Source organism: Buteo buteo, chromosome 9 (genome assembly GCF_964188355.1).
Source record: "Buteo buteo chromosome 9, bButBut1.hap1.1, whole genome shotgun sequence".
Lineage (NCBI taxonomy): Eukaryota > Metazoa > Chordata > Aves > Accipitriformes > Accipitridae > Buteo > Buteo buteo.
The window spans coordinates 37,503,448-37,527,894 of record NC_134179.1 but is presented as its reverse complement, the minus strand read 5'-3'; the positions used below and the strand labels follow the sequence as shown (position 1 = coordinate 37,527,894).

Genomic DNA, 24,447 nt, shown 5'->3' with positions numbered 1-24,447 from the left:
GTTATAATCATATTATTTTATCTGTTCCTATGTTTTCTTCCATTAGGTCAAAACAGGTTTATTTGAACTTGCAATAATAGTAAAACTTACCAACCAGAATGTCAGTATTACAGGAATATTCAAACAGACGCCTTTCTAAACTTAAAGACTTAGTCTGCGAATTCACATAGAAGACACATCTTGCTATAATGATCTTGTAGTGATAACTAATTTGCTTTGATGCCTTTTTTAAGAAAAGGCACCAAGGTGAATACCATGGTTTATCTGCACAGTTTAATCTTGTCCATGCTTAGGATTAATTTGGAGTAAGAATGCCTCTTTCTAAATTTAGTGCATTTTGGAAATAATTAAGCTAAACAACAACAACAAAGTACTATTATTTCAGAATTAAAGATTCAACACATGCAGCTATTCAGAAATAGTTCTGAATAGTTCCTGAACTTCAAATTTATATCTTATCTAGTACTACAACCATAGATATATGTAGCAAGCCCTCACAGGAAATTAGTCATGGGCTTAAAATTAGGGTTATGTGGAACTGTTACAAAATCAAGGGTCTCTCGTGCATATTTTTTTGGTACATATTAACACAATTCATGGATATTAAAACATTTCAGATTCTTCTGTTCTGGCTGAAGATGACTGTATTCTGTCCACAGAATTACAATAAAGTGAACAAGAGTTCAAACTGTATTCAAAACAATATTTAATGTCTGACAATTATGGTTATCTTGTTTCATTTCAGTAATTATAAAAAAAAAAAAACCACAAAGAAACAAACAAACAAAACCCAACAGTGTATTTTGTAGGAAAGAATAAAATCCTGTAGTGTTTTCCTTTGTCTGAACAAATCGTGTTTCTGAGACCCCCCTGCATTTTCTCTCATGCACCACTTGGTAGACAAACTAACAAGAGTGAAATGAACCGTGATATACATTACATCTAAACAGAGCAAAAAACCCATCTCATAATAAAATGTTGATATTGTGCAATTATGGCAGGATTAAAATATCACTGTTACCATTTATTTCTTCTTTTTATCCTTCCACTACAATCATGATTCATGCAAATAAATATAGTTCAGCAAGATTTTATAGAGCATTTTGCACAGACATATTTCATCATAAAAATAATTTTTTCATTTTCATGAATTTAAGCAGTATTGAGTAAAATATATTTCTAAAATAATTACTTATTTAATCAGATTTACAAATAAATATGATGAACTGATGAAAGTTAGCCATGAGAAAACAAGTGAAAAATACAGACCTTACTTTATCTGTGCCTTTAAATATTAGCTAATGATGAACAACATTCTCACCCTTTTGCAGCAGTGGGCACCCTCTAAGACTTTAGAAGCTATCTATGGTAAAGTTTGAACTAGAAAACTCCTATTTGCTTGCTTCATCTACTTAAACTGCACAATAATCAATGATGGTTGCATGCCAAAGTAAACAACAGTCTCAAGTAACTCTACTACCTCAGTATTGTTTTCTCGAGTGCTTGCCATAGAACTCAGTCTGGATTGATTTGTGACTACATCAAGTAGCATGGAATAAGGGAAATAAGATTGGACCCTGCCATGTGCTAATGTAAGAGTGGGATAGTCCGCTACTATGCTGCCTTCTTGCATGTATGCTTTAGTACTGATCATTTGTTTCTAAAGAAAGGATTAACAGCAATAGCAAAAGCAACTGTTGCATGACATCTCAGTCCTATATTGCACTAGCTACATGCCAATGTTTTCCTGTGGTAGGTGGACACTAGGGAGACATTAGGTCTATAAGATTGCAAATTGCGTTAAGAAAAAAATACGTGCTGGATCTTTGACTAGAGACTCTGCTATTGTGACTGTCTTAAGGTAGTATGTTTCCAAACAATTCAAACTGTCAGATACAGGGACCAAACACTTACTCTAGACATTCAGCTGTGGCTGGAAGGCTTGTAGATAGCAAGTTAGCAAGACGTCACAGAATCAGAGAATCAGAGTATGTCAAGTTGGAAGGGACCCACAGGGATCATTGAGTCAAACTCCCTGCTCGTCGCAGGACTATCTAAAACTAAATCATACGACTAAGAGCATCGTCCAGATGCTCTTTGAACTCTGACAGGCTTGCTGCTGTGACTCCTTCCCTGGGGAGCCTGTTCCAGTGACCGCCTGCCCTCTCAGTAAAGAACCTTTTCCCTCATGTCTTATCTGAACTTCCCCTGATGCAGCTTCAATCCATTTTCTCATGTCCTAAGTCAACTACGCAGTCACTAGCATCATCTAGTGGAATGCTAGTCCTTATGATGGAAATATATGCATCAAAGAGCAATTAAAATGAGTTAAATTGTGTGTACCTCTCAGTCTGATTTTGAGAAATTAGAAGTTATAATGCCTCAAGATAAAAACTAAATTCTGCAGATTTTTTGCAGTTGATTGCAAATCACCTTTGGGTCTTACCTGGTAATGAAAGATTAGCATGCAGACTTATGTTGTAAGCCTGTGAATTTTAGACCAGAAAGGACATTTCTAAGGTCACCTAAAGACCAGCTGCAGTGGAATCTCTTTCTGATCATGGGTAAAGTCTTGTGGGATAGAGATTCCCTTTGCTGCAAGAACTATTAATTGTTCCCTGTGGTGATTCAACACTGCTATGGGCAACAAAATAGTAGCACAAATCTCTCTTCTATACTTCAATAAGCAAAAAAGCTACCTTAAAATCTAGTTACTAACAAATTATATAGTACCACTTACCACACTATAGGTCTAATCCTGTTGGCTTTGTTAGGAATACAATCAGCTATAAGATTGCAAAATCCCTCCTTTTTGTGTTGAATTAACATAGCTATACATTTAAAATTGGTATCATGTTCTTGATATGAACAATTAAAAAAATTCTACAAATCTGACATATTTTGCTCATGCATATCATGTTCATTTTCTGTAACTATCACTGCTTCCAGCAAAATCTTATTTTAGTCCAATAAATAACACACACAAAAAAAGTAATTCATGATAACCAAAATAATTAAATAGTAGGAGCAGGTTAAAGATCAGCATTCATTTTTCAAATTAAATTTAAAAGTCTGCAGTAGTTACTTAGAAGATTGGCAAGTTTTACAAATAACATCACCAAGCCTTTTAGAAAGAAACACAGCCGCATTAGAATGGAGTCATTAGGCAATACATTTATTTTGAAGCCAATTAACCTTTTGTCAGAGAAATGTCGGAGCTGTAATAGTTTCAGCAGTGGAGGTCAGCCTGTAACAGAGGCACGTATGACAGCGATTACACTGTCTGACATATGCTGTAGACTGAGACTACAGCTGTGGAATGAGAATCTGCCTTCGTTTGTATTCTGCTCTGCATTTTCAGGGAGCAGGCAATCTTGACCTATCCATTTAGGTAATTAAAGCTTCTATTTGGAAGTGTCCTGCAGGAAGGTGAAATGTGGGGGAGATAAATGGCTGCTGCTCACTGTATCCAGCCACTTCCATCATTTGATGGACTGCCTGAAACAGGCTGCATTGCCAGGTCCTCATAAAAATAGAGATGAATTGGGCAGGAGACAATTCTCTAAGGCAAAGCAACTCTGTCATCTTCCTTTTTGCAGCATATAATTTAATTGTTAGCCAAGGTAGACAGCTGACTCAGGGGCCTTTCTCTAATGGCTTCCCCACCATCTTCCATTTGCTAAGAAATTATTTCAGTTTACTTACTTACAAGCTAACTTTGTTTGACAATGAGAGATGTCATTCCAATAAGCTCAGCTGCTTGTCACAGCTGTGCCAGGACTTACCTTCCAGGCGATTTTGTTTCCTTTAGTATCATGCTCAAGGGCAATTGGGAAGTCTCCTCGCTCATAAAACTTGCGAAATGCTGTGGGCTTTGCTGGTCTTTCTTTAAATGCTCCTGCAATTGGGGGCCCTCTTACCTTAAAAAACAAAACCAAACCAAACAAAAAAACCCATAGTTCAGTGGTAATATATTTTTAGAAAAAGCCTAATCCATATGTCTCAAAATAGAAACAGATACGAAAGAAGAATAACATTGATCTCCCAAATGACAGTTTGCTTTCTTCTTTACATGTTATACCTCACTTCTTTGAAAGTACACTTTGGCAATGATCTACAGGTATCGTTAACTGTGGGGGTTTTTTTACCACTTTCAGATTGTCACATTAAAACTGTTTATATTTCAAAGTAGCTAACTCCATTACTGCAGCATTTTTAAGCAAGAATGAAACACCAAGAACATATTGACATTATGTAGCAGAAGTTGTTGGAAAATCAAACATTTCTCCTTTTCCCATTTGTTTCTTTCTAGAAGTCACTTGACTTGATTTCCATGTAATATAACTGTCCCCAACTTCCATTCATTGTATTTCCCTGGCCATTACCTGATCTCCTTCACCTTATTGTTTCCTTAAATGCTATGGATCTGGCTTTCATATAACTTCCAGCCCTTCAGTATTGATGGCTGAAGCACTGGAAGAAATGAAGTCTCTCAGATCTCTCCTCTCTGCCTGTGAAAAAATTTGATTTATCTCGACTTAGTTCCTTATCTGAGTTATTGCTGGTTAGCATATTGTGTAGCCTGAGTGCCTGAATGCCAGTCCAATTCCAAAATGCCACGCTGGAACTTTTTTCTCAGCCAAACATAGTAGTAACAACAACTAACAATTGGCACTAAGATAACAGAATTTCGAGTACTTATATGAAATCTATTGTTTAAGCTAATTAACAACGCTAATCTCAAATGCTAGAAGAGACTATGAGAGCTAAACTAATCTCAAATGTCCTTGACAACTGATTCTTCCCTGAGAAACTCCTGCCTTTTTTTTGTTTTATAGCCATATATCTGGGATAAGAACTTCCTACAATTCTCTGCGTGTCTCTTTTGTCAAAAATGCCTTTATGACTTGCTACCTTTTATAACATAGAAAGTGTCATTTTCAGAAAAAGGTGAGAGCTTCAAGGATCATAAATCATACCCAGTATTTTGTATTGTTCTATTTGTCTCTCTGTCTTCAGTGACCCTTAAGTTAGTTTCTAGCAGTACAGACATTCAGCTTTCCAGGGAACAGAATGCAAACATGTAACATCCTTTGTTTCATTTGTGCTATTCTGTAATTTAGCTGTGCTAACTACAGATCTAAAGCTGACTTGGCACTTTTTTCCTCCAAAGTATTTTGACATAATTTTCCACTGTCTGAGGCAAAGGGGTCCACTAGTGATACGCCTACACTCTACTACAAATTAAACTAGGGCTACTAAACTGTGACCTATTGTTGCATATTGCTGTCATTGATAGACCATGTCTAGTGAAAACAGATTTGATAATGCATAGCTGTAACTTTGTTTAGTAAACACATCTGCAGCAGCTGAGAGTAATACTCTAAGAAAAGTATTTCTAACCAATGTAAATAAATCTACACTTACTGTTCTGCAGAGGAACAATTTGCTCTGTGCCACTAGTGTAAGTACTTTCACTTGTCTTTAATTTTTTTTGCATTGCAGGCAAGTCTATGAGTTGCTATTTGAGGCTCCTAGAAAAGCGTCTGTGTTCTTTTTGTATATTTTTCACACACAGGACCTTCACATGTCCTTTAAAACATTACTTTCTGCACAATATCAGGAGTCACTGTTCTATTAAATTTTAACTTAAATTATTGATAAAGAATATGTTATCTTGATTACATGACATATAATCTTAATTATTTCCTGCCAACTATCACCATTAGAGGTAACTAATGCAATCCCAAACTGCATCTTATCTGAAACCAAACATTTTCTTCTTCCCAACTTATGTTAGTAAATTTGCTATCAACCTTTTTCTACTGCACCTTTACAGATTTTCTAGAAAATATGTTTGTGTTAATTTGACTTCTTCCTATTCTTTATTCAGGAACAAAGAAACTAGAAGGACTAAAAGGATCTTATCAAATCCATTTTGTTGTGCATTATCCTTACTTCAGTGGTTAGAAACCACATCTTAAATAGTATGCCTACTCTGATCTGCCATCTCAAAAAAAGAAATGGTAGAATTAGAAAAGGTTCAGAGGAGAATAATGACTGAGGGTATGGAATGGCTTTCACAAGAAAAGAATAAACTGGGAAAATGATGACTAAGGAGAAATAAAATAAAGATCTATAAAATCATGACTTTGTGGAGAGGATGAATAAGGACATATTTTCCACTGTCTCTTTCAGTAAAAGTATAGGGCATCAAAAAACATCTAGTCAGTGACAAGTTTGGAACAAACAAAAGGGGTTATGTATTCATGCAGCAAGTAGTGGATTTATGGAACTCCTTGCCAAAAGTCGGTGTTGGAAATCCTAAAAGTTTCTGTACATTCAAGTTGTGACTGGAAAAGTTGATGAAAGAGAAATCCGTTCAGGTTTACTAAATCCACATTGTCAGTGATCAGAAATAAAATTAGTATTATCCTTTTTTTATGCAATACAGTCTGTCTGGTTGATCTCTTAGCATTACATTTAGTCTCTCATGGCCACATCACACTGGCATCTCATAGTTCTCCTTTGATTAACTGCCACAGCAACTATCTTTTCCAGTTGATGAGCTCTCTGTTAATAACAGAATTTCTTGTCATTAGTTTTAAGTGCATTATCTTGTACTTTGTACTACTATATTTAATTCTATTTCTATTACACCAGTTCTCAAGGGCTTCCACGTCCATATGTGTGACATTGTGATCTTCATCTGTTTTAATAACAACTTCAAACATTATGTCAACTATAAATTTCATTATGCAATCCTATTTTTTTTTGTCAAGGTCACTAATGAAAATATTAAATAAGGTTAGCCCTAAAACCACCTCTTAAGAAATTCCATTAATAGCTTTCACCTATTATCATATCTCTCATTTCAACATTACATGTCATTATTGTCTCCACTTCAATATAGAGTTTCTTACCCATCTTACGCATCTCATAATTCTTGTATGGTATAACTAGCAGTAGTTTGTATAGCTAGAGAAGTAGCAGCATAACAAATGCTTGAAAATAGTCTAGAGAGAGAGCTGTTGTTTTTCCTTTTGTCTTAAGGATGTTTTTCTTGTCAGTTTAGTCTGTAATAGGCATGGAGACCTTTTAAATACCAGGAAGAGCAACTAACTCCAAAGCAATGAAACGATCTAGACAGGAATGAGCCTAAGATCTGCCTAGAACAAATAAATATCAACGATCAGGAAGAGAGTGGAACTGTCCCTGCATTGGAGAAATGGTACCTGGCATGATTGAAGAGTACTGTTGCTCTGCTTTAAGTTTATTACATGGAGACAATTTGTTCCTTTTGTTTGCATCTGAGAAAAGCAGATTACGAGACATTCACTAGAATGGCTGCATTGAGCTAATACTGTTTACATTTTACAAATAGTTTCCTTTCCTTCCTATCTTTATTACTAGGGAGACTATCACTATCATATTTGGTATTCTGAACACTGTTCTCTAACTCAGACCTCTCTTTGGGTCATTCTAGCCATGCATCTTCAACAGTCTGCCTGAGGAAAAGAATATGTGTATGATTTACTTTTTCACTTTTTATAAATCCTATTCTATTTTGTATTACATATTTATTTTCCTATACTCAGATTTTAAGTATCTCTTTCTGAGACCAGACTTCTTTTTGTTTTCTATTTGCAGACTATGCAAGGAATGCTAGTCACAGATTCAGGTTAATTGCTATAAAAAAGTAATAAAAGAGCAATAATTAAATTCTGGAACAGAGTATCCACAGTGAGAAGCTGTCTCAAAATCTTTAGGCCAGACAAGTTCTCCAGGAAACAAAGTCAACTTTACTTCTTTTTTGCTTTTCATACAGAAGATATGTTTCTCCCAATAGAAAACTGTTCAACAGTCTTTCCTAACAGCTGAATGACCATTCTTAATAGCTCTTTTCCTCATGCAGATTTAGCATTTCTCCACGTATAATTCACTAGGACCTTCCTAGCTGTAAAGTGACAGTTTCTGAAGAGACATCTGGTCCAAAATTTCAGAATGTAGAAATCAAGAGGGGTAATACCTACTGATCCTGGTAACAGTTGAAAAAATCTGATTTACCGAGCTGCTTACATAAACTATGCTTTTCAGAATCTTACAGAAATGTTATGGCTTGAACTTTTATGGTAAGACTAATATACTTTTAATGGCTTATGGGCAGCTGGTTACAAAGGGAGTTTCTAGAGGTTGGTATTGGATCTGATACTGTTCAACATCTTTATAAAGGATGTAGATGACAGAACTAAATGCTTGCTTACCAAGTGAGTGGATCATACCAAACTGGGAAGAGAGGTACTATACGCCAGAAGGAAGAGCCACCGTGCTGAGAGGTCTTCACAGACTAGCAGACCAGGCCAACAAGAATTGCATATATGTAACGTCTTGCACATAAGATAATTGATAGAATAATCCCAAACAGCAGTACAAGCTGGGTGGCATCTGACTAGTTGGGGTGTAGCTTTGCTGAAAAGTACCTGGGGATTCTTGTGGACAGCACTAAACTTGGGCAAGCAGTGCCTTTGCAACAATGAAGGCAGAATGAGCCCTGGGTTGCATCAGTAAGGGTATAGTCAGCAGATCAAGGATATCCACTCTATTGACATTTATTAGGACACACTGGAATATTGTGTCCAGTCTGGTCCTCCCAGTTCATGACAGAAACTGAAAAAAAGGGAGAAGGTCTAGCAGAGGACCATGAAGATCATTAGAGGTTTGGAGGTCTTGACAGAAGGTTCAAGAAACTTGATGTGTTCAGCCCAGAGAAGAGAAGGCTGAGGGAAGGATCTAATCACAGTCTTCCAATCCCTAACAGATAGAGAAGACGGAGGTGTTCTCTTCAGAAGGATGCACAGGACAAGAGACACCAGGTGCAAATTGCTTCAAGGGAAATTGTGTCTGGATACAAAAAGAGTTCTTCACTGTCAGAAAAAATTAAACACTGGAATAGGTTGCCCAGAGAAGTGGTGGAATCTCCCTGAAAATATTCAAGATTTGGCTTGGCAGGGACCTTAACAAAACCAAATCTAAGACCCAGCTTTCAACATAAGACTGGACCAGATGATCTCCAGAGGTACCTCTCAGCTAAGGCTTCTCTGTGATTTTATGTTCCTAAGTAAAATATACAAAAAGAAATCACACAATGTTTTTCCTTGTGATAATGAGTTTTGCCTTTTTACATTTTATATTGTTACAATTACTGACTAAGAACATCATTCTGAAAGTATTCCATTTATTGGAAAAACAGTAACAAATACTATCTTCAGCCTAACAAAAATACTTCATTGCAACATAGCTAGAAAGATTAGAGTTCCAGTTAATTAAAGGCTAATACTCATGATGGCAAAGTATATGAAGCAATAAACAGTTTCTGAGGTTCGTTAAATGCCAAAGAGAAGTTGAAGAGTTTGATAATTGCAAAACTAATTTATTGTCATTCTGTGCCATTGAACTATGTGACAAGATAAAAGATACAAGCCATTAAGCAAAGAAAAAAAGGAGAAAGACCATATTTCTTTCATTGACTCATGGGCATTTGAAACCATTGTATCAGGTTCTATTCTCACACTTTTCAGTGATGGCACATTAGGAAAATGACTAAGAAAAATTATTTGAAGTCAGGTTTAAACAGTGATTAATTATTTGAAGACTGAATTTTCCAAATTTCCTGAGTGTCAAACTGTATGCATACTCAGGGACCTAAACACATCCCTGTATAGAATAACTGGTGATTTTCATGAAAACTAACACTAGTTTCATGAGCAGTTTGAGCCAGACAAAAATGGACACCGACACAGAGGTAAGTGGTCTTTCTGACCTCATGCATCTGCATGCTACCACAATGTACTGCCCTCTATTAATGACAGAAGCTTTCAGGTAGGTATTTAGAGGACAAGATCAGGAACAAAGGGATGGTTTTGTTTTGTTTTGGGTTTTGGTGGTGTTAGTTGAGGGTTTTTTTTGTTAGGTTGATTTGTGAAGTATTAGATCCTTAGGGTGGTTACTGCAAAGATGAGTGAACACTTAAGCTGGCAGAAGGGAGGGAGCAGCATGGAGTGGGACAGGAAGAAATAGGTGACTGATTCTTCAAGGAGAGGTGCTGAATTTATATTGAACACCAAGAATTGTACATACAATTTCTTATCTGCCTATGCAGATATATGTTGTTTTATTCAAATCAGAAGTCAGTAATTTTTCAAGTGCTATGGGGAAAATAAAAGATGTGATCACATATTAAGTTGTAGGGATTCAGGATATTAAGAAACTAATGTTTTTACTTCCTTAAGTAGAATGGACTGAGATCCTACTGTTGTTATATGATATGCTATGTTTAATGAAATTATATGATATGTTTAATATGTTATATTAAAAAAAAAGACCAGTGACATTGTAATCAAATTTAATGGTTAAAGACATATCTTTATTTGATTAACCCAGGTTAATGCATTTAGATGAGAATTGGGAAGAATGAAAAAAACTTCCATATTTTTGTCTGCCAAGTTCCTTACAGGAAGACTGGAATTTAACCTGATCCTTTCACCTTTTCTCCTCACAAAAAAAAAAAAAAAAAAGCATCAAATTTATTTTTTAAGCTATAGAGATCAAAAGTTATATGACCACTCAATTGTCTTACCTAAAAAATGCAATCTTCCTTGAAAATATAATACCACATTATCATCTTGAAGAGCAAAATTTTCAGAAATAAAATCATAAATCCTATTTCTTTGTATTCAAACTGAATAATATATTTGTATAAAATTGCACTGTATCCACAGAATGGAGTCTACTAATGCATGCTGCTGTCTCAGGGACATGTATAAGTGATGGCATCAAGGAAATGTTTGTGTAACCACTGACAGGATCTTTGTCTCATTCTCCTCTTGTACTGGTGTTAAACTAACACTCTACTTGGCTAATGCAGCATAGTCCAACTGGCAACTCACTTATTTTCCCACAGGAAAAATCACCATTCATTTCCTTGTGTACTGGAGCCAGAAGCTGCTGCCAAATCCTAATGTAAACCTCAAGTAAAAAGGAAGATATATTAAATAAGTCAAATAAATTACACCATGCAATGATGAAATGATCAAGCTAGCAGGAATAAAGGCCAAATAATATACCTAGCACTATGCGGTGCCATGGTGACATGCAAAGCTTTCCTAGAATCATCAACAAGGCCCTCATCCATATAGTGAGCTCTTAACCTGGCTTACTAGGCAACAGCACAGCACTGCCTGGTTACAACTTGTGCCCAGAGAGGAAGCCTACGTGCAAAAGCCATGATCCCCAGTTTGTGGTTCTGGAGTTAGTATGCACATAGGCACCTTATGTGTTTCTATACTTGTAACACAGGCAAGCCCATCATCAAGACAAGTCCAGCAATCATGTTTGAGAAAACATCAAGATTTTGCAGTTACCTACCAACACAACAGAACAATAGCATGATAATAGTATTTGGTGACATATCCACAGATTTTCTAATAAACTTAAGTAATAGTAGTAGTAAAGACATGGAAACACAAATCTTAGCAAGTGTTAACAATCAGAATCTGCACTGGGCATCCCCAAGAGTATCTACTCTGGCAGTAAGCAACAAAGCCTGTACTGCTCTGTCTTCATTTACTGATCCTAATTTGATTAAACTAACATAGGTGGTTAATACATTCTACAATCATGTTTTGATTTTCCTATGCAGACATACTGAAAATGAGAAACTTCAAATGACAGAAGAGGCAGAGTAAGATGTCCCTATAGGTACTCTTGAGTTTCACATTAATTCCTTTTATTTAATATCAATATCACAAGCATTCAATATCAAAAGAACATGATCCATCAACATGTATCAGACAAAAGCTTTTTATATCCAAAAAGAAACAGGGAGATCTTCACATGTGCCACTCTTGATATGCTTTAAATGGTGCCACATCTAACGCTTAAAAGCTGCTTTTGGGGCTACTGCTCAAATCTGGACAACAGATCAAAGCCCATCTCATAGCTTCAAAAGTCAAAATGAGAGAAATCAATTTTAAGACCCCCAAATGAAACTACTGATAGAAGGTCAGCAAACATTACAAATGCTTCTAAAGCACCAGAACTTGAAAGAAAAATAAGACATGTGATTTTGTACAAAGATATTGTATCTCATTATTGCCTTGAGACACTACTGAAAGTAAGTCAGAGGCTGCATGCAGAATTACTCTATTTCATCACCTCAGAAATGTTATTTTTGATTGGGGAAAAGATAAGCTGTTTCGATAAGCCAGATGTGCCTATGTTACAAACTGCTCTACAGCACTTTGTTCTCAGAAGGTCCTCCATCTCTTACTCTCTACTGGAGTATATTGTAACTATTTCATATCATTTAGATTTCACTCCTGATGCTTGCCAAGCAATTTCCTTTAATGCAAAGGGAGAAGAGTGACAACTGCTAATATATTTCTCTCCTTCTTCCAGTCTACAGATGAATACAGCCTTTTTTTTCCTTGCTTTATTAGTTTCACAAAGCTTTCTGGTGCATCAATTGCACTAAATCTGGGAGTCTTCTAAATTTTTCCTGATTGCGGAAATTCTTCCATCTGCACTCTAATGTTTTGAAAAATATAAATTCACTGTGAGTACATTTTTATTCATTTTTCAGCTGGGATCACAAGTGTGCTTCTGAAGTGGCACCCAATTGCGGTTCATATCATGAAGCAGTTTCTAAGTGGAGGAACTAGAGTCCTTTCAGACAATAGTCAGTCTGAATGAAGAAAAACCCTGAAATGTGTAAAACGTCATATCCTCAGCCTCAGCAATTTTCCTTTGGTGATCCTCTCCTATTGGCCTGCACTGCTCCCTGATGTAGAAGTAACCACAACATTCTTTATGGCTGCATATGGATTTTTGAATGTCGAATCTACATAATAAAGTTGTAAGAATGTTGTGGGCTAGGAAAAAAAATGAACATGTGGCTTTTATTATTTTTAGCAATATATATAATTCAATTACAATTTTTTTTGATTTCTGTAATCTTTTGTTCTTTATAATGCTCCTATACATTATCATGGCATATCTGTGTGTATTTCACAGTAAAGAACAGTTGGTAAAACTATAAAACATTAGGAGAGTTATTCTCAGCCTGTTTTGCATTTCCATCACACACACGTGTATGAAGGTCCATGCTGGAATACACCTAACATCCTAACTTATTATTGTGACCCTGACAGAGGATATCTAGGGAAGAGAATTAAAACAAGGCCATAATACAGCAATCCTGCTTCTTGTTACTCTAAATTGCCAAAGTCCTGTCCTCCCTTCCACTTGCATCTATACTATCTCTTCTCTTACACTAATTTTGGTGTTTGCCTGGTCCTGCACTGTGCCATTTCAATGATTTGATCTGCCAGGAAACTTTTCACATTATTTTGTTAAAGTATTTTTTTGCTGGACAATGTACTGAAATGGTTCAGCAGAGTTGGAATGCCACCACAGTTGCTGAAAGTGAAGGAGAAGGAATGGCATGCCCATGGTAGCTAGAATTCAATTAACTGAAGCTGCTACAGAACCAAATCTGGTAAGAGGTTAACATTTTTTCCCTGGCAGTTATTCCATACCTAGCAGGTGGCAAATAAGCCTCATTATGTGTTTTGGTAAGTATGTTTTCTGACACTGACATCTTGTGTAGGTCTAATGTGTTCCATTGGAAAGCTTAATTCCAAAAGCATAATAAAAAATTCTTTTGAATTATTTAAACATTAATTTTTTGGGGGTGAAAAACAAGTAATAGATAGGGAGAATAACAGGTGAGATGACAATAAGGAGCCTATGACAGCAACTTCCAGAACATATTGAAATAACACTAACTCCTATTAGAACTGTGGAAACAAACCTATCTCCATATAATGGAAAAATTAAAAATACAGAAATTTCTCTTTGTTCCAACTGGGAACAGTGTCTGAAAATATCTAGGCTTTTCACAAAAGAGAACAGGGCCCTCTTGGGTCAGTCAGCTTTTGAATCACTGGTTTAGTAGCCCTTAGATGAATCACTTATCTGAAGACATAGATTCTGAAAGGCTGGATTGACCTGTGAGCTCGCCAGAAACTTGCTTGGGTCATGACAGAACATTGTTTAAACAATTAAACACTGGATCAAAAAGGTAAAATCACTGCATTCTAATTCTGATTGTGACAGACTCCATCTGTGGTTTTGGTGACACAACATTTTGGCACTAATTTCCCATTTTAGAACTGGATTAGAATTATTTGCCAACCTTATAAAAATCCAGAAGGTCAAATGGGGTTGTGATGAGTTAGCTATCACCTTTCATAAAGTCATGCTTTAGCTCTCTATAGAATGCACCTGGAAACTTGCCATGGCTAGAGGCTTCAGCTAGCAGAGCAATTACTACAGGGCCCTGATTATGCCCCCATGATTAAAAACAATGCACAAAATTCTACCCTACAGCTATCTTCAATAGCAAATTACTTGACTGCACGTGAAGAGATGGAATAGGAACACTAAAAGCAACAGCTAAAGAGGAAAGGAGAGGAATGGTGGATTCCTCATTACCCCCATTACCTATCCTCATTTGCCCCATCTTGAGTAAACAGCACAGTTCTATGACCAGACCCCGTATGTCCTACAGTCCTGTATATGTTTGCCCACCTACTACATTTTTAGCCTGAAGAACCAAGTGGTAGAACTGAATACCGAACCACTGGGAGAAGCCATTATCTATTAAAAAAAGTTGTGAAATCAGAAACCCCCGAAATAGGTTAAGAAACTGCTTAAAAAGCTACTACATATTTTATTCATTTCATCAAGTATTATTTATTGAACACAATAAAGGTAACCTGAGCTTAAAAAGAACAAAAACTTTGTATCTAAAGAGCCAAAGAAGTTCCATTTTCTTTCCAACTTCATGTGTGACATGCTTCCAAAAACCAAAAAAATTAGAAGAATGATGGGTCTGAAAGCAAGATGACACCAACAGCTGGATGTAAAATTATCCCCCCCAACTTCACCTCTTTTTAAACATAACAGAAATTAACTGTTTTTAATTGCTAACTTCTTTTGCATCACTTGATAAAGTAAGTTTACCCACCATTGTTCAGTTTGAGAATTACTGCTGAAATATTTATAAAGCATTTAGTAGTTGCTTATTTAGGAGCACTTCCTTATCTGCCTTAAACAGATAGAAAATCTCACATGTAGGAAATAATTCCTGGTGTGCTATAACCACAAAATTCAGATATAATAATATATCAAACCCTATTCATAGAAATAGGAAAACTTTTATGAAACCTGATGATTTCTAAAGGAAAAATAAAAGACGTTATTTCAATCAATATAAGAATATGAATAAATCCAAATGCCCCAAAGTGTATTCAAGCCACTAGATTTCTATTATAACTTTGACCATTAAGTTGATTGTAGGTCTTAGCTTACTCCCAATGCAGGTGTTAGTACGCTGCACTTAAGTGAATTGCCAACCTTTCTTGATGAGCAAAACTCAGAAGACAGTTTCATACTTTACTTTTTGAGATCTGAAGCCATAGAAGTGAAGGCCTTTAACTTATAATGAGAGAGTATGTTACATGCATGTTTGCTCTGACTGCAGCAATAAATTATGAAAACATGCTTTTTTGTAATAAACTTGAAAAAACCAATATTTATCAATAACAGGACAAATTTTTAAGATTCCCCCCAAAACAATCTTTCCATATATTACATATTTTTCTTTCCTCAAATTACTTTATGAATAATACACTATATTGGAAAGGAAACAGTTCTGTTTTAACACAATTCAAAAGAACATGCCTGACTATATGCATCTGATGATTTCCACTGAAATCAATATATCCTTATAGCCACAATTCACATTAAAATTAATATGATATGATAATATTTTTCTGGTTTTTTTATATGAATGAAAGCAGCTTCTTATGCTATCATGAACATTATTATCAATAAGAGTAGAAATCACTGTCACATGAACTGATGCCATTGTCAAAAAGCCTTTCAACAAGCACTCATAGTCAGCCATTTGACCATCTGTGCCTTTTGCAAAGTACACCCTACAAAATATTAAACTGCCAGTGACAACACAGAGAATAGACTTAGTTGATAGTTGAGAATAGCATAGTTGATATGTTACCATATTTACCAGTAGTTTAACCAGGTTTCAAAAAATGGTGTACCAGAAAGCATATGTGAAAAGCCTTTTTGCATATCTGAGTGGAGTTCTCAGTTGAGTTAGTGGGCTGTTCTAAGGCTTTTAGGAGAATCTTAAAATCTGAGGACAATCACCATTCTTGAAGCTATACATACGTTCTCTACATAGGAGACATTCTGCCTCTATCTGTTAAAATTTATCTCCATCTAATATTTGAGTTATCTTCATGCTTCTTTCTTTATCTAGTTAATTGAAAGCCAGTCTAGCACTTCAATTTATTTATTTCTTTGTTATCATTAGAAACAAATGCAGAAATTCTACACACATGAATCCTTCACTTCTATTCCCTTTGTCTAGACATATACATGCAGCTTGTCAAGATCTGGTTTGGGGTGTAAAGTTTCATCTATGCGAGTATTTTTTCTACTTATCTAATTGCCTTAGCTCTTTCAGATTCAAATCTATTACCAATGATTGTGTAAGACATTATTGGGACAAACTAGTAGCAAGAATAGTACTTCTACCACCATTTTTTAAAAGACCATTTGGGCAGGAGTTGATATTAACTGGACATCATGATGTCTCAGGTATGTGGTAAAGTAGAGCTAGATTAACTTTTCTTACTTAATGTCAAGGCCCCCCCCTTTTAAAAAAAAAAATTAGTATTGTTTTTGTGATCCTTTATTTCTGCCATGTTACCAAAAATATCTTGGAATATTACAAATATCTCTCTTTTCAGTAAGCTGATTAGTTTTAGACTGGCGAGTACTGACAGGGTTTTTTTGGCTTTTTTTGCCACTTTGAAAAGAAGTCTGAGACTCAGATTCTTTTCATCATCATCATCATTCACTGATGTAGGCTGTCCAACTGCTTCAGTTGTAATTTCCTCAGTTTCTTTCTGCATAAGATAATTAGACCTTAAAATGTCACTTCAGCAGCTTGCTAGCCTTCCTGTCCTATATATGTATGTGATTATAGATTCAGCTAGATACCTTTTTTTCATCATTGCATATATCTTTTATTCCATCTAGACTTGAAATAACTCAGAAGATTGACCTAAGTTTTCCTATGGTTCACAGGAATCTTCCTGGTGGTATATTTTTGCATAGGAAGACATCTTCTATATAGCTAGTCAAAACACAGTTTTCCAGATTTTTGGAGCATATTTCATTCTTTGCACACCAAGAATCCCCACGACAGATGTGGAGTTTTTTCTTTATCTTCCAGCAAATATCACCAAGTATGTATTTTCTTTTCCTCATCATGATTATTTCCTCTTCTTATAGTCCTCATCTCAGGAGCTGATCTGCTAGGGTGCTGATGGGAACAGAATCTTAACCTCCCCCAGCTCTGAGCCTAGCAGGAAGCATGAAGATCCTCACAGGCAAAAGTCAAAGGATAGAAACAGAGTATCTTCAGTATAATTTATCTGCAAACTAGCTATAACTACCTACACAGCAAATGCATAAAACTTAATAATTTTCTTTTCTTGGTGATTTGAAGAGTCTCAAAATGAACAAGGACCTTTTTACTCATGAGAAACTGAAAGGTATGCACAATGGCATGCACAAAGGTGTGCACACTGTGCATACCCCTTCCAGAATAAAAGTGGTGGTTTTCAGTCAAACTATGTCTAATTCATCCCAATTTTTTGTGTTGTAACATCCACATTGATACTCAATTCAGTTTAAACTGACATCTCCAATTTACTGTGTATAGACTCCTTACACAACAAAAGGGCTGGTTCTGGCAGAAAAGGGAGAATGCCCTAGCCATAGGAGTACACGGTATTGGGATGCTTTTTTCCTAGCATCTTCTGATGTAGTTTTATATGCTACATACACTATTCTGAGCAGGGACTGGAATGAAGCTATCTAGTTTCAACAGGGATTGCCCTAATCAACTTATTTTTATCTTCTTTCTTGCATATTTTGCATACACTCATTACAGATGAGTGTAAGACACCTCCAGGATACTACCATAAAACAATATTTACTGAAAAATGTATTCCTGAAATTTATCAATAAACTAAAAAAAGAAAATAAATTAAGATGGAACTATGAAGAAACTGCTCCACATAGTATCTAGAAAAGCATGTTAATAATAAAACTATTAATAAAACTCCCAAATGGAAAATTGTATCAAAATTGTACAGATAAATCAAAATTAAGATTACTGTCTCTATATGTTAGTCAAAAGTAATTGTTCCAAAACCAAATAAACTATCCACACTAGCAGTTGAAAAGTATACATTATAGACTAAGGTGATAAATAGGTTGATTACTAATGTTGATAATTAGTAACTGGAAACTTTCAGTGGGCATTTTTTATTTATTGAGTCCTAGCTCCTTAATACAGATATCAAGAAACTAGAGTGCATCAGAAAATCTAGTACCATGAACAACGAACTGCTATAATTACATTGAAGAATGTAATATAAAAACTATCTTTTCGCATTTCACCAAAGTTCTTGAAAAGTAGGCACAGTCTCAGGGAATCGCATTCTTTCTACGCTTAAAATGGGAACATTGTTTCTACCCTAATTATAGAATCATTATCACTACTTCATAAAGACAATAAAGAATAACAAAGATTTTAAATTGATGGTTAATGTATTTTTAGCCTGGTATTCTAAGGAAAGAAACTAATCAGGCTTCTATAAAGCTGTATGCTCTCCCTTTTATAACTCTTGAGTACATTGGTCAATTACAAAAAAAAAAATCAGAGTTTTAAAGGGATACAATTAGAGTCCTAGAAGATTTGTGAAACCCTGCAGCCAGGTAAAGAAGGCAGACCTCAATTAATATTCAACTGAGGGAGAGATGGTAACATGAATATATCATTAAGTGTTCTGTTTGACCTGTTTCAAGCTATTCTGTCTGCCTGTACTATCTGTCCAGTTAGCATGTGTAGCTCAGAAACAGCAGCAACATGTACTTCTCTCCCAGACAATAGTTAGCAGACATGGGAGGGTTTGGGAAAGGGGGAAGAGAGAAAACAGGTAGAATTCATACTCAGGGAAAAGGGTATGAGAAACAGACATCATTGGGAAACAAGCCTTTATTACTTTCTTCACTTATAAAATAATTTACTTCTTTACAATGCTCTGCTCACTTTTGCCTTCTTAATAATAAAAGGGCCACAATGAATGTACTTATTTTTATCAACATATCTTAAGAGTTACCTGAGGTATCACTATATTGTGTAACCCCACACAGTTTAACATCCACTTTAAAATCGGTGATAAAGTCACTGAATGTCTGTAAAAGCCTGGATAAAGCACTGTCATACTTTGCATCACAGCTAAAGGTATGAGTTAGTTTGATAAAAAAAAGGAAAGAAATAAGTTTTAAATACCTCCCTTTCCTCTATGGACTAGTTTTAATGCTGTAGTTTTGGTAAAGATTCAATTCCTGGTCCTATGATGAGATGATGTTTCCTCTCTTTCTACTGTAATGGTGATCATTCTCACTAAGCTATATTGTCAAAAATATTTGTATGAGGTTTTTCCTCCCTTTTGTCAGAAGGCAGCTATAGTTCACTGTACTTTAACTCCATGAAGATTTTAATATTGAAAATTAACACCTTCTAACTGTTTGTTTTTCAGGATGTTTCATCATATCGACACAGGTAAATATTCTCCATGGAGATAGAAATCAAATCATAATAAAAGATTCTTGGGACTGTATTAACATTTCTATTCTTTCCTCTACCTTCCTACTGCTTGAGAACTATAATCTCAAGAATATGCAGCACAGGCACATTGAAGAGGCCATGAAAGTGGAAGTAAGTCAGTTGTGACCAAGAACACAAACATCATGATACTAAGAGTAGAAAAGGAAGGCACTGTAATACATGTTTTTTATCTGGTAGGTCATTAAAATTTAGAACTATTTATCTAAATTTTGATAGAGTCACATATGTTATACAATTTAATTGCTAGAATAGTGTAGGCATCTATATACATTAGCTAATGCTGATTATTCTCTCTGATGTGGTATAAATAACATCTACCTACTGGTAACTAGTCATTAGGTTATGCACATATCCAAATTAAGTGTTACAATATTTTGCAATAACTAATACAAAAACCTAAAACAAAATTAGAATATTCATGAAATAACATTTACAGAAACACGCTTCTCAATCTATGGTATTGACTGAGGATTACTTTCATTTGTAAACTGGAGAGTTCACATGTATTTCCAGTCAAATAACAGCAATTTCATATGCTCATGGAATGACATGAATGCTACTAAAACATATTAATGATATTTTCAAGGTTTAAACAAGTTTATTAGTCAAAGTTAAGAAATACAAATAAATGGTAGAATAATAACATATGACAGAAAATTGAGACATCTCATACTTAAGATTTCTATTAGTAACAGAAACTGAAAAGATGGTATGCTGTACCCTGAAAAGAAGAGATCAACTTGAAACATTCCTTTTGGTTGTCTGCTTAGTGTGCAATGGAAGCAGGAGTACTACAGAAACACAAAAACATTGTTATAGCATATAAAAGATGAATGACACTGAGGGAAAAATTTAGCTACAGTTCTGATCTAAATTATATCTTTCTGTTTTTCAGGTAGAGCTCATATGGACTTCCATATTCAGGAGGTCCAAGCTTCTACTGTAGCTTAAGAAAAATCAGAATACACCTTTCTGTAAATACTAAAAGTAAAGTAAATGTTTAGTGCTATTTTAGAAAAGGTGATTTCTCTTCTTTCCAACCCATGCAAAAATAAAAAATAATAAAAGTAACTGAAGCAGATATTTGTGATGAAACAACAATATAGATGTATGCATTATGTAATGGAAGAAAAATATTTTCTCTTAAAATCAATCAGTATGTCCTAGATTGGTAGTAAAAAAAAAATTAATGTCTGAATGCTCCTTGGTAGTTTGCATCAAATTAGTTAGCATCTGGCATTCTCTCCCCTGATGTATAATCTTACAACTTTGAATGTTTTAGCCTTAATGTTCATTGAACAAAGCCAAATTAACAAGACAAACTTAACTTCTTACCAAACCAACAACCTTTTCTTTTTGCACCACGCTTCAAAGTATTAGCATCCTATTTGTTCTGAAGTCCAACAGCCAGTGTGTGACATTTGGCTCCACTTCTTTTTCTTCTAGCTGGCATGTCTAGGCCATATCCTATCAATTCAATGTAAAGAACATAATCTGAAAATATCTTTTGCTATTCTTCTATTCCACTTTTAGTACTGTGATAAAAATAAATAAGTAACACGGTTTTTGCACTCTCAATTTCTCTTCTCCAGGAGTAACATAATATCCACATACACAGATCTTATTTCAACAGAGCTCAGACTATTTTAAAGAAAGGACGATATTGCTGTTTTACAGGTAAGATCCAAGGAGGCACAAAATATTTCCAGTTCTGCCACCAGCCTTTTGCATTAGAAAGTCAGTGACTCTTCAGTCCCACGCAGTGCTGCAGCCAGCGGTTCCCCAGATTAAGGCCAGTCATAGTCATGCCACAATCAATGGCACCAAAAATAATGACAGCAATATACACATTGGCAGCAGGTCCAGCTGCCTCCTAAATTACTATATGAGAAATTCTGATCAAGGAAAAAAAATTTTCACAATTATGATGGTCATACATTAGAATAGGTTGCCCCGAGAGCTTGTGGAATCCCCACACAGTAGACATACTTAAAACTTGACCAGGGACAGGGCTTTGAGCAACCTGGTAGACCTTTAAATTTGGATCTAAATTAGAGTTTGGCCCTGCTTTGAGCAGTGACATGGACTGAATGATCTCCAGAGGTCCCTTCCAACTTAAACTATGCTATGATTTTGCTATGTTTCTTGTTTAGAAGTCTGTGCTTTCCCTAAATAAGTGAGCCAAACTCATCCTGTAAGGTTTTTATTCTCTCAATTTCTTTCAATTCTTCTAATGCTCTTAAAAGTCATTGCACTTATTCTTGTTTCTGGCAATGTCCACTGGTATTATTTTGTTGGATGTGTGCTGTGACTGAACCTGTTCAAGAAAGGCTTTTGATAAATCGGCTTTTGTTAGTACCACTATGCTCATCTTTTCTTGGTCCTTAATTCACTCCATTCACTGCCTCTTTTGTCCAGACCAGATTTCTTCTCCATGGCGGTGTATCATCAGAGGAGGATGAGACATAAGCTGAAACAAGACAGCTTCTACCAGGTTGCCTTGAGAGAGGTTGTCCAGATTTCATCCTTTGAGATTTTCAAGACTTGACTACGTAAAGCCCCTGGTAACCTGCTCTAATCTCATAGCTGATTCTGTTTTAAGCAGAAAGTTGAACCAGGGACCTCCTGAGATCCCTTTTAACCTGAATGATTCAATAGTTCTACATCCCATACTACACCATATATGTTAAATTTCCCCTACTCCAGCATGACTACCTTCATATACCTCCTAGAAAACTTTAGGAACTGACTCTTTCAGCAACTACCCTTATGGAGTAAGGGGAAACAAAAGTGTGTGCTACAAATATCAGGACTACAAACTAGCCAAACAACATATTTGTCTGAACTGTGGTATCTAATCATGTCAGAATAAACCCTTTCGACTAATGCACTGCTTTCTTGCATCAACACAAGATACCAAACACAAGGGTATTGAGCCAAATTACTAGCACTGATGGCAATTTTTATGAATAAAACAGACCATGAGCAGATGAGGTTAGGTAATGAATGAAAAAATTATCTTCCCGTATCGGATTTTTTTTGTGGTGATTTGCTGATATGTATGTTTTAGGTGTTTGTAAGACTGAGCAGTGAAATCCAGATAATGTTTTGTCTCTGCAGTTTGTCTGCAGTGAGCTCTAGCTCTTTTTTAAATGCATGTCTATCAATGATGCAGCACGTGCTTTTTCTTTTTAATTCCTCTCAACCCTCAAATTTTAAGATTCTATCAGATTTGACAGAAAAGGGGCTGTGAATAACACATATAGTCGATGTGCTTTGAAGAACAGCAGTTACAAATAACATACATAATACTTTTTTGTCTGCTTTCCTACATGTCAAGTTTCAATATGTGCTCCCCATGAGCCACTACTTAGTTGAAGGAGGGTTCTAGAATTCCTTGCTGTATATAGAGATGAGGGCAGTTCTTTCAAATCCAAATTAACACTTGGACGCTTTGGCAATGCTTGGTAAAATATGAATAAAAGTTCAGGTTGAAACTCTGCAGGTCTGAGAGATAGAGACATTTTGCAACAATGCCACCAAAGCGACTTAAGTTCCGGTGAAGCTTGCAGTGGTGACTGCAGGTGACCATAATTTTACAGGTTCTTATGCAGTTTGCTATCTGAAGAGGCAGTTAGTGCAGTAGCAAAGCCTATCACGTACATAACTCAACTTTAAATATGAAATAGGGAGTTCCTCTGAAGAGAAGAGTGAAAAGTCCATATCTGTATAGAGCATTTCAGTGCACTGGAACCTTTAGAACATGACTGTAGATGGTTGGAGACCCCAAAGCAAACTGATATGTGGGTTTATCAGAAGGATGTTGTAGAGGTAATCTCGTCACTTACCTTCTTCATGGATAACAACAGGAAATTAAATAGAGAACTTGTGGTTTAGCAATTCAGACACTTTACAACTATTTCCATTGTTAATTTGTTGGGTGCATCTATATTAATGTTTTAGTTCAGGTTGGAAAGTCACTTTTAGAAATGAATCTCCCAATTTGGGGGGTTGGGAGTTTTTTTGGTAGCTAATTTCCCAAATGGCTTAATAATTTTGCAGAGTTGTTAAACAACGTTTGTTGTCTTTATTCTTGAGCAGGGATAAGCAGTATAGATTGCAGCTTATGACAAGCACTGTGTTGTGAAATAACTGTGATAACATGTCAGTGATACTGACATAACTACTAGATACTGGTGACAAGCTGTTGTATCTGACATTGTATCTGATTCTGTACATCTTTATATATAATGCCTTCTAGGGAACTGTTATATTTGTAAACTACTAATGTCCTCAGAACAAGCATATATGCTCAACTAGGTTATGCTAGTAAAACATTATTTAGATTATCAGAAAGCTACAGCTTAAAGGCTGCTGAATAAAAATAGGATTGTAACAGCCCCTCCACCTCCAGCCACACATGAACAAGTATAAAACATAAGCAAAACATATCATTTATAGTAAATTTGGATATAATGTGGAAACGCAGACCAATGAAGAAAAAGCCAACTGTGTTAGTGAATGTATAAATGTGATGCCAAATAGACCCAAGGGGGACCCCCTTGTGAGGGGGAAGAAATCATCAACATAAA

The 24,447-nt window shown here is 35.6% G+C and overlaps 1 protein-coding gene across 3 annotated transcripts in view; it reads right to left on the bottom strand.

Annotated features, from left to right (window-relative positions):
* PACRG (parkin coregulated) overlaps window positions 1-24,447 on the bottom strand; it is a 260,396-nt gene that overhangs the window by 188,942 nt on the left and 47,007 nt on the right. For 2 of the 3 annotated variants that reach the window (XM_075036092.1, XM_075036091.1), the window contains exon 3: window positions 3,786-3,920. The exons of the other annotated variant lie outside the window; for it this stretch is intronic. In XM_075036092.1, coding sequence (XP_074892193.1) covers window positions 3,786-3,920 — 135 coding nt within the window. The remainder of the gene's footprint in view (window positions 1-3,785; window positions 3,921-24,447) is intronic. 3 annotated transcript variants of the gene reach the window in all.